General features: G+C 41.0%; 1 protein-coding gene across 1 annotated transcript; it reads right to left on the bottom strand.

Moving 5' to 3' along the window:
* Positions 1-911: 911 nt before the first annotated feature.
* Positions 912-11,843, bottom strand: kcna1b (potassium voltage-gated channel, shaker-related subfamily, member 1b). The gene is made up of 2 exons (XM_082509716.1): positions 10,985-11,843; positions 912-10,692 (listed from the first exon to the last, which is right to left on the bottom strand). Exon 2 carries the CDS (start codon positions 10,520-10,522, stop codon positions 9,032-9,034), a length of 1,491 nt encoding a protein of 496 aa, XP_082365842.1. The 5' UTR covers positions 10,523-10,692; positions 10,985-11,843; the 3' UTR covers positions 912-9,031.
* Between the last annotated feature and the right edge of the window lie 385 nt (positions 11,844-12,228).

Consider the following 12,228-nt stretch of genomic DNA (forward strand, 5'->3'; position numbering starts at 1 on the left):
TATTACACTATTCAAAGTGCTGACACTGAGCTTTCCAAACAGCTTCAAATGAGCCTGTGCTTCTAACATAAGATATGATGAACTTATAAAACACAGCAAATTTGAACATTGTAATTTTCAAGTTTGTAAATTAGTTCAGACTAACTCTACCAACGACAGCAGCAAATGAATTATTACATTTAAAATTGTAAAAAGCTGGTGTATATCACCTGCAATCTGCTATTTTAGAAAGCTCCTTAAAAACAGTACAAGCTGATAAAACATAATCCATCCATCCATTTTCTCATGCCAATGCAGGTCTAGTTCCTGTTGGAGGCAGTCAAAACAGAGACAGACAGATCTCACAGCCACCTCCAGCTCTTCTGGAGGAACATCAATGCATTCCCAAACCAATCCAGAAATAAAGTCCCACCACTGTTCTGCATCTACCCTGCGATCTATTCTCAGTTGGAAATGCTTGTATCACATCACCAGGTGATGTGATGGTCAGATGACAAAACACCTCAACTGGCTCCTCTTGACGTGAAGGAGTAGCAGCTATACTCCGAGTCTCATCCTAATCACCAAGCTCCTCACCATATCTCTGAGACTAGAGACCAGATACCCTTTGAAGGAAGCTCATTACCACCACGTATATCATGTGAAATTAGCAGTAGAGAAATCAGTAGAGCTGTTGCTCTGTAAGACATTTTGCTTCTACTCGACCACCATCATAGTTTTCATGAGAAATGTAGATAAATGTGTTTATTCAAGTGTCTTTAGGTCATTAACTGTGGCTTTGTGGCATTTACATGAGAAGCTATTAAACTGATTGTAAAAATACATAAACAGGTTGGTCGTCTGCAAAGAAAATTTCACCTTACAGACAAACAGTCCACATGGAGTGCTTTTAAATGAATCACAGGAACTGGTTCATCTTTGAAGATTTATTGAAACTGCTGTTATATGATGATAATCAGAATGGACATATGTCGTTGACTAACCTTGCATAGGTTACAGACTATGCCTCAACAACAAATGACAAACGCTGTGCTCTCCAGTAAGAGCCTTTAAGATTAAAAAAGCAATAAAAGCAGAGTAAAACAGACGTATTGCGATGTTGATGACTGCGGAGTTCAAGGAGGATCTCAGCACCCCAGCAAAGGGGAAACAAGTACGTTTATCATATTATTTTGTAAATGATGACTTTTGCTTGAGACTAAGAGGGAACAGACTTACTTAAGCTAAATGTTAAGCCGAACATAATTCGTCCCAAAGTAACCAGCTGGAAATCTTTTTATGAGTTTCTAAAAAGACAAACAATCATTAGAGTGTTTGTTTAAGCAAAAATATATCTCCACCAGCATAAATTTATGTTAATGTTAAGTTCATGCAGTTCAGTCTTCACTCATCCATGCACCTTCTCTTTACACTGCAGTGCTGACAAAAACCATCAGCACATAATCACATTTTTTCCAAAAATCCTTGAAACACATTTACATACTTTTTATAATTCTGCATCATAAGAATCATTTTCACTTGCGTCATGGCTTTTTAAATATCACAAAAACCTACGGAACATGACATAAGACAGAGTTTCTCAACCCAAAATCTGTTGGGTTAACTGTTGCAAATTGTGATGTACATTTTCTCTTCATTTTGAAGGCTTAACTCACTTTTATGGTCAGAATATAATTTAAAATCAGTTATATATTTGAATTTTCAACGCTGAAAAATGCAATGGTGAACTTTCACAAGGAAGTTTCAATTTATGCCCACTTCCAGATGATTACAGGCATCAACCCTTCATCAGCTATATAAGGTCATTCACTAAAAGTCATTCAAAGGTCAAGATTAATTATTAATTTTAATGTTGCAAAATTAAAACATAAACTATATTTATTTTTTTCATAACTGCTTCACCTATAATTTTCATTATGTTCTCCTTGAAGTTTCAATTTTAAAGAAAATTCCTTCTTCCATCTTAATTCAGTGGCAATAAAAAGCGTAAATATTGCTGAAAAATTCTCCAGAGATATTCAATTCAGAAAGAATCTTCACCACAAACCCCACAGATGTTGATATTTATCAATAATTAGTAAAGACTCTTAATGTCTGATTTTAATGGAATGGAAACAATCACAGTTGGTAATGTTCCAACAACTGATTTCTTGCTTCCTGCACTCTGTGTTTGCACAACACTTTCTGTAATAACTCAGTCTTAAATACACAGATACGGATATACGATCTCCTCAAGGTGGAGAAACTCTGCAGTGATGGCTTGAGTCAGCAGTCCGAATAATATTTGTAAAAAATCAAACATCCTGTAATGAAAACGCAGATAGAATAAAAATGATTGCGCTGCAGTTCATTTAATGTTGTCATCTGCAAATTAATTAATTAATCAGTTTGCGCATGGCAGCTGGAAGCTTCTTAAATAAATTATGTTTACAGTAGTTATAAAAACTGGACTTTAATTTGAAAGGAAACTTGTTTCTCTTCCTCGCTACTGCATAACCAAATGATAAAGGTTCTAAAAATAACTACACACTATAAAATCTCTCCAAACACATGAGCTTTAATCTAGAAAATGTTTGTGTACCATCCGTGTGTTTAGCTGCTCTGATGATGATTTGGTCCATTCGGGTGCAGATATGTCTCTAACTCTGGCCTGCGGTAAACAAGTATGAACAAACAGAATTTCAAACCACAAGAAGACGACCGATCACCCTGATGTTGGATGTCATCACAAATTTAAACAGCTGTTAAGAAAAAATATAGACATTTTGAATGTGATCCTTCCTTTAAAAACATGTGGAATTTGTAATTTTGCTCCCTAGAACATACTGCATGTTTAAAACGTAGCACCTTCGTTGCATGCATTAATTTTTCCATCAGACTGAAATGTTAATTAAAGGGATTTTTTTTCTTCGGCAGTTTATAAGACAAGCCTTAAAGGTAAAAGGATGATGACACACAGCCGAGACGCACAATAAACCTTCCTCCTGATGTTCCATCACTCACAGCAGCAATAAATTTAAAGCTTCAGGAAGCACAAGAGTCCCAAATGAAGCTGTGCTCTGTGCCAGAAGTTAATCTTAAAATAAGAATTTTGGAAATCAGTAACTGTGACACAAAATACAAACATTTATGCATCAAGAAAACATATTTTTCTTATCAGTATCGTGTAGCAATAAGACAACTTCTCGACAAAAAGAGATCAAATAATAATTTGAATCTAATTCTAATCATAGGCAGGGCTGAAAATAGATGTTTTTTTTGTTTGTTGAGTGCAAAAGAGAGACTCCAGTTTGCTTGTGATAAAAATGCTGGAGCACGCAAGAAGGCTCTTTTATCACCATGATGTCAAATCAGATCATTAACACGTTTTCTTGTCAGCAACATCTCAGAGTTGCAGGGAGACACTTCTGTAAACGCTTCTTGTAATGTATAATTCTGCACACAACAAGACTTCTCTCAGTTTATCCATAAACAATTATTGTGCTTGTATACATCGTGCTAAGCTGAAACTGTTCATGTGCATGAATAAATTAGGATAATTCTCTCTCACACACAAACACACTTTGTGCACAGATTATTAGTGTCTAATAGCGATTCATTTTTAAATTCATCTTTCAGGTGTAAACTTTTATCTTCATATCACCCCCAGCCTGGAATTTGTCCAAACTGTTTTGGTATGAACGATATTATTGCATGCAAAATTAGACTCATTTTAATTTCTGCATCTTATGGAAAAAGTTACCTGAAAATACCACCATGCATGTTTCAGATTATGTAGTCTTTTTCACATTAATAATAGTTTGTGTTTTCAAGGTTAATAGCCAAGAAAGCATAAATATAATCTTGTGTGTTGCGTTTAACTTCATTTTGTGACTAAGTGCAGACTGATGAGTAAAATATGGCACCACATATACATTTTCCTACAATAATAATTAAAACATGGTGGTTACATAAATAAATAATTAATTGATTAACTTGAACTCTCTGTTTAGTGTTTTTAGTGATTAATGTTGTCGGTCCCAGGTCCAGTCTGCACATGCCCACACAGACTTGAGTGAAAACAGCTGTGTGGGTGGCTGCAGAGGACTCCTCGGGTCACTGCTGCTCTGACTCTGAGGTTCAGCTTCAAATGTAACAGCAGCCTGAAAGTCTGCAGGTGTTTTTATCTGAAGTGAGGTTCAGGATCAAAATCCAGCATTTTTATCCTTGATATTTTCCCACCAGAGAAACCTGATAACATTCATGTTCGTATTTCTGTGAAATAGACATGAGTCAGAATCTCGTTATAGTGACCACAGCAGAGCGGGCCAGCCTTACAAACTGAATAAAAAACACCGGCACAGTACTGGAAAAGTTGTGGCAGTACCTTCTAAAAGTTAAGGAAAGTTCAGGGGCGAGGCTTCCCACGCCAAGAACCTGTGATTGGACAGTTATTAATGACATTTTAAGCCTTGTCTCAAATCACTTCGAGTGAGTTATAAACGCTCCCAGCTGACCAAAAATGAAGCCTGTGTTTCCTCTGATGTCCACATGGTACAGTTGATATTTTATAAGTGTGTGTGTGTGTGTCTGTGTCCTGATCCTTTCCCTCTAGTGTGCCCTCACAGTCATGTTGTTGACTGGATGGATTTTTGGACACTTGGATGCAGTCTAAAACATTTTGTAACACTAAAAGTGATGATTAATCACTTACACCTGTTAATGTCACTAAAAATTTACCGTGTGGAATTAAAGTCAATGTTTTAACAGAAAAAAATATCACAGCAGTCTTCCCTGACACAGGCAGGTTCTCCCCTGTACGAACAGCAGTGCCATTTTGCTGGCGTGCTAAGTGACTAACGCCCATGGTAATGTTCAGACGCTCTGCAGAGGAAACACTGAGGTCAGATCCACCATCATCCACACACAGGCAGAGGCTTTTTTCCTTTCACTCAGGACAAGTAAAAGGCATCACAAACACAGCAGTGACTAGAGGCAGGTGAAGGTGTTACAGATCGATGACAGAAGTATCGTTCTCTGCAATTTTTACTCTTTCCAAGGACTCTGGTCAAATCTCCAGCAGTTTTTGGTCCCCGGCATCAGAAGGTGGCAGTGTTCTGCTGTTCTGTTCAGTTCATAGGCTCCCTAACTTCATCGAGGACGCCCACGCCATGTTTGTATTCACAGATTGCCAATAATTGTTAGATTTTTAAGAAATTTCTCTGAAAGTGAGGTACTTTTTTTGGTGAAACCACAAAATCTGCATTTTGCGCTAAAACCCAGGTACACTTGTAAAATCTAAAAAATGTGACATAATTGAGAAAGAGCTTTGTAATAAATAGAAATCATCACCTGTTTTACATGGCAGTTTTTGTAAAGGCAGGAAATGTATGACTTTAGATTTCAAAGGTGTACCTAACAAAGTGGTCTTTGAGCTGTCACTTTTTTGACTTTTCTTCCAAATTAATTTTAGTTCTTTAAAAAAAGTGAGAATAATGAGCCATAATTAGCACCAGTTATTGATCACATGCTATTTTAAATGTATTTTTCTGTGTCGTTTCTGTGGCTATTTAAAAATGTTTGTTACCTTAATCAGTGTATACAGTTCTGTGCATTTAGCTGGTATAAATAAGAAACTAATTTCATTAGTTTCATGTGTCTGAATAGGTATTTTGCTCCCTTAGCAGCTCATTGAAGTGCCTTCTTTTAGCATTCATGTGAAGAATTAAAGGAAGAACTGATGTTAAGTCATTTAAAGGTTAAGGCAGCAGGAAGAACTTTAGTGGTGCTCGGCTTTTATTCTCGAACGCTCGGAGCTCGAGTGGAGGGTTAAACACCACCTCAGTGTTTGGATGATGGTGGATGAGGGTGCTGTTATAATCCCTCTTTGCTGTGCACAGAGGAGGGTACCTACATCCAACCAAAGCCTATCCAGACTTCAGCAGCAGAGTCCAGACTACTAATTTAAACCTGAAGCTTATGTGCTCTGACATGGGTACAGATCAGATCACAGTCTGTAGGAACCTTCAGACAACATGCGAACTACGACACTATGACAGAGGAACCCTCACCGCAGGGTTTAGCTCTTCGCTGCTCTTTCTCTGCTCATCACACCTCATCACCCGATCACCGATTGCCTCTTTCCTCATATCTATTGTAAGTCACTCTGTCAATCACTCTATAATATCCCTCTTCATACACCTATGCACAGATGTACTGCACCAGCATGAGGGTCACCATCCTCAAACTGTCGGCCTTGGTTTGTGACCGTTTCCTTCATGACTTTCTATTAAATCGAGCTGTTTGACCTTTCTGTCCTGTTCTAATTGAACCAGCTGAGCAGCTCCTGTCCTTCAACAGTCACTCCATCTGAACATCCAACACATCACCTCCATGTTACTTTTCTAATGGGTAATATCTGGAAGGTCTGAGTATCCGTGTGGTATACATACCATCAAACTCCAAATGTACCAAAAATAAGGAAATCTTAAATGATCCATATTTGAACTTTCCTGCACGAATGCTGTGTGTCATCATCCCAGAAAGCTTTTCTTTGTGTGTTTTAGGCCCAGGAATCAGGACTAAATTCTGAACATGTGGGTTCATCTGTGTTTAGTTCCATATGTGCAGGGAGCAGTGCATCTTTATGGCAGGAGAAGCTGCACACAGTAAGCTCTTTGATTTTCTCTTGGAACGGGAGGCACTTCAGTCAATTTTAGAACGAGAAGGGCTTCAAGGCACTAAGACGCTAATTATAGATATATCTACGAAATTTGCTAAATATTACTGCTTTCCTTCTTGGGGTCATAAATCACATGAAATGATCCCATGCACTCCAAGATCAAAGCTTTAAACAAATGAAAACGGAGGATGGAATTTATGAGATCTTTTTTTTTAGAGATCATCAGCTATATCTCATTTTTTTTCTTAATTTGTTTTTCTTTTCTTCTTTTTTAGGAGATTTGTTCCCTCCGACAGTTTAGCTCCATCATGCACCAAATTCTGTCTTTAGCGCGACAATAATGAGAACACACATCATCATCATCGTCATCCTCCACCTCCCCAGGTCCCTCCCAACTGCAAGCAATTTAATACTGACGTCATGCATTGAATATACGTAGCTATACCATAGCTAATTAGGCCATAATGCTTTAGTATTTTGACATGCCATAATCTTCAAAAGAAGAAGAGTTCCTGTTCCCTTAAACATTCAACACTTAAATGCTCTGAAACAACTGAAATGATAAGAATAAGCAGCCAGTGCACTTTTGGTGAAAACAAATGAGAGAAAAAATCCAGGAGCGGGAGATGGAGCTCGACGCACAGAAGAATGTAGAAATAAAATGAGGTAACGTCTTGTGCATGCCGATATAAGAGAGAAGAGAGTCTCCACATGCTTCTATATAAAGGAGTGTTGCATGGCATCATACAGGGAACCTCCAGCCGACCCATAGCAGCAGCAGCGATGCACGTAATCCTTCACAAGGCTCGGCACGCTTCCTGTTTATCTCTGATAAGGTGCCTGAAAAGCCGGGGTCTACATCCGGCGTCGCATTTTCCAAACTTTCCCTGGATGTGCCGCAGAAAGACACACCTGAAATAATCCACGCAGAAAGCGTTTCTTCAGGGAGGAAATCGTTCTTCGAATCTCAGTTGGGCTTTAATTATTTTTTTCTGTTCCTTTTTTTTCCTGAAAGTTCGGTCTGTTGCACAAAACTTGGCAGGTGTCGGGAAGACATTTGATTCATTATTGTACAATTAGTCATTTCTACTATTAAATTCACAATATATGCCTTGCATATATGTCATTGTCTTAGCTTGCTTTTGATAGTTTCTGAATCTTTTCTGTTACTTTTAAACCTACATTTGATCCATTTTTTTCTGTGGCGTAATATCTCTTTGTCAAACAGTGCAGCACAGATAAAAGTTGTATTGCTTTGCTCTAAAGTTTTTCTTTTAATTCATCCTAAATTAAATCGTAATTATGAAAGGATTCTAAGAAGATATTACCGTAATAACTCTGATAAAGGTGCACTCCATCAGGTGAGTGTTTCCCTTCCAAAAGGATGCGTTTTCTTTTTACACTGAGTTGGAAGAATGGTTAAAAGTGATATAAAACAGGAAGAAGAAATACTCTTACTTTTCCATCTCTAGTTTGGGACAAAACACTGCATTTCCCAGGATGCAATGTGGGTATCTGTTTTACAGCCTTTTCATATCTTTAAAATTCACAGGTCCAGTTTTTACCACAAAATTTAGTGTAGATAAACTGACAAGTTGAGACATTTAAACTAACTTCTGAGACTGTATATAAAAGATGGATGTAGCCAGTGTGACGATGGCACGCTTTGTTTTGTGAAGCCTCGTTTGAAGCCAGTTTGGAATCTGAACATGAAGCATGAGATCTGGGATGAATGAGGAACCGAGGGACATGCTCAGACAGTCACGAGGAAGCTCTGTTCTAGCTCCGCCCCTCTTTTATCGTCCCATATGACTCGAACAGGACCGTAATTTCCAAAGTGTTTTAATCAGTAAGACGTGAAACTAGCAACTGAGAGCATAAACTCATCAGGAAAATATTGCTGAACTGAGAAGTCAGGTAAGCAGTAGGCTCATTTTCTCATAGACTTCTCAAAGAGGGGTCATCCGCTGCAGAAGAAGGAATGTAGGTTTAAGCCACCTCAGCACTAGCTTCACTCTTTATACCTTTCATCCATATTTTTATATACAGTCTATGGAAATCCTTGACCAAAAGTAAAATTAGCAAAGCTTCCATTTAATGTTTAGACCATTAGAAAATCGAAGGGTGCAAGTTACTAAACTTTGTCAATAATTTCTCAAATGTTTCCCCGAACCTGCAGATTTTTGTACTATTGCCAAACAAATGTTTTTCTCTTTTTTTTTTCTTTTTTTTTAATAATTTGACCACATGTGCATTAAAGTCTCCACAAATGTCTGAATGAATCAATGCAAAGATGAGAATAAAATGCACCAATGGATATAAAGCATCCAGATATTTCTACAATATTTACAGCGGTGGTCGCATGCCGCCTCACACGTCAGTGAGCAGCTTGCCCTTGTTAACACAGTTCTGGCTGGGAGCTGTGCAGTTGGCAGTCCTAAGGTTAGCTTCCCTGAAGTTGTCAATGCTGTTGTTTAAGTCCTCGTCTATCTCCATGTACTCCGACTTGCTGACCACTGAGGAGCTGCGGCGACTCGAGTTGGTGTCTGACGCCAAGTTCTGGTTGCTGACGTTGAGCAGCTGGGCCTGCTCCTCACCCTCCGTCTCCCGGTGGTAAAAGTAGTTGAAGTTGGACACGATGACTGGCACCGGCAGCGCGATGGTTAACACTCCGGCTATGGCGCAAAGCGAGCCGACAATCTTCCCTCCGATGGTCACAGGGTACATGTCCCCATAGCCGACTGTTGTCATCGACACCACAGCCCACCAAAAAGCATCTGGGATGCTGGAGAAGAACGAGTCCTTCTCCTCAGCCTCCGCAAAGTAGACAGCGCTGGAAAACAAAATCACGCCAATGAAAAGGAAGAAAATGAGCAAGCCCAGCTCCCGCATGCTGGCCTTTAGAGTTTGCCCCAGAATTTGGAGTCCCTTGGAGTGTCGGGACAATTTAAAGATCCTGAACACCCTCACCAGACGGATTACCCTGAGAATGGCTAAAGATGTGGCCTGCTCCCCACCACCCTTACCCTCCCTGTTTTCTTGGTCGTCGGCCAGCTCTGTGCCAAGAGTGATGAAATACGGGATTATAGCCACAATATCGATAGAGTTCATCATGTTTTTGAAGAACGCTGCCTTGCTGGGGCAGGCAAAGAACCGAACTATCAACTCAAAGGAAAACCAGATGATGCAGAGCGTCTCCACCACAAAGAAAGGGTCTGTGAGGACGCTTGCTTTGTAGTACATGGTGGTGTTGCCGACCATGCGAATCCGGTCGTTGGGATCCTCCTTCAGCTCTGGTAATGTCTCCAAGCAAAAAATTACTATTGAAATAAGAATGACCATCACCGAGACAATGGCGATACCCCGAGCTGGCCCCGAGCTCTCTGGGTGCTCGAAGAGGAGCCAGATCTGCCGTTGGAACTCGTTCTCAGGCAAAGGTCGCTCTTCCTCCCGAATAAACCCCTCATCCTCCCGAAACTTCTCCATTGCCTCAGCACCGAGTTCATAAAACTTTATCTCCTCTGAGAACATATCCAGCGGCACGTTGACCGGCCTCCTCAGCCGTCCTCCTGACTGGTAATAGTACAAGATGGCGTCAAAACTCGGGCGATTCCGGTCAAAGAAGTACTCGTTTCGAAGGGGGTCAAAGTAGCGCATCCTCTTCTTAGGGTTCCCCAGTAGGGTTTCCGGGAACTGGGCGAGGGTTTTCAGCTGGGTCTCGAAGCGCAGCCCTGAGATGTTGATAACCACCCGCTCACAGCAGTCATGGTTGTCGTGGTCATCATCAGGCGGGTAGGGGTCCTGCGGGTGACCCGGCAGGGTGGAAGTCTCGTCCATGTTTTCTGTGGACACCACAGTCATCCTTCCTGGCGGGTGGAGGAGAGAAAGAGGAAGTTTAGGTGTAGAGGAGAGAAGGAGGCGGTAGGCTGGAGTGGAGAAGCTCCTACTGCGGCCAGGAGCTGTGGAGAACCTCCCTCTCCATCATCATCATCATCCTCAGCACTATCGCCATCACATCTCTTTTTTCTCACCTGAAAGATAGAAAAAATGACATGCCGTCACTCAAACATGGTTTTATTTCACCACAGACATGTTTCATTGGCTGGAGAGCTTCCTGTTGTTGAGAGGGAAGAAAAAAAAATCCTGCAGCACCTCCAGAAGCCGCGCTGCATCTGCTGTAATTTTACCGCATACATCAGTACTCGAGTTTGCAGCCCCACTGCGCACATCACTCAACCTTCAGCCACGAAAAGCTTTTCACCTTCACACCAGCACACAGTTTCAACCCGAATCCAAGTGATGAAGATGACACATAAAACCCACCTGAGCAGAGCTGGAGAGCAGCAGATGGAGATCCTGTGCACCTTCCCCAGCCACCCGCCACAACCTGGGGTTTAATATCGCTTTACAGTAGCTCTGAAATATTAATAGACTATGTTGTCTTGGTCAACATCCGTATCCTCTTGGTGTAGGTTTTCAGCGTCGATTGGAGAAGCCCGCAGAGAGAGGAGGAGGAGGAGAAAGAAGAGAAGGAGTAGGCTTCAGACAGCAAAAATCCTGACTGACAATTTCTTAAAATCATGCTGGAAAAAAGATAGAACTCCCAAGAAGAGCTGGCTCTCAGTCTGAAGGGGAGGACTGGGAGGACTTGGCACTGCAGCAGCATCCGCACTCAGAGACTCGTGATTTTCTCTGCGGTAAAAACGGTTAAAAAAAAAATCCGAGGCTTTGAAGGAAAACCGGCTCAGGAGAGAGTCCGCGTCCGGGAATTTGGAAGCATATTGCAGGATTTCATGAGGAGAAAGACAGAGAGAGGGAGAGGGAGAAAATAAGTGAGCGACAGAGGGAGGGAGGGGAGTGAGGAAGAGGAGGAGGGGGGGTTCGACGCAGTGCAGACAGACTGTAAAAGCCAGCAGGTGCTCCGGTACTGAATGTGCGCACAAACAGCGGAGAGTCGTGCAGCAGGTCGAGCTGAGCTGCTCGGCCCCTGTCCGTCAAGTTCCGCTAAAATCCACATGAAGGATCCGCGGACACGCGCCCCACAACGGCAGGAACGAGAGCGAAAGAAGCGCACTGCATCATGGGTTATGTAACCAGTTCGACGTGTTTGTGCTGCAGGTGTCTCACAGCGAGCAGGTCTCAGGTTTGACTGCAGGAATCTGCAGAGGATCAAACTGGCCTCTGTAATTGGCTGCTGAGCAGTTTGCGACAGTCAGACCTGCATGCTGGTGTAAATACCTCCGTGTTGCTATGGAGACAGAGAAAAATCAGCAGACTTCATCTGCTCTGACTGTGTAACAGAGAAAAATCAAGAATAAAAAAAACAACTTTATTTAAACACGCAGAGAGCCTCATACATGAGAAGAAATATAATTATCACCATCAGGTATGGAAGCTCATTAATGCCAAGAAAAGAAACTCACCAACAAAGTGGAATGAATTACAAAAACAAAATCCAGGGGGGGAAAAAGTAAAAGCATCCTGAATTTTATTTCAAAGATCGAAAATACAAAAGAATTTATTCATCATATATTTACAGTCAACATCTAAATTACTTGAAACAAACT

Source organism: Aulonocara stuartgranti (assembly GCF_965226115.1).
Source record: "Aulonocara stuartgranti genome assembly, chromosome: 17".
In the NCBI taxonomy this organism is placed as follows: Eukaryota; Metazoa; Chordata; class Actinopteri; order Cichliformes; family Cichlidae; genus Aulonocara; species Aulonocara stuartgranti.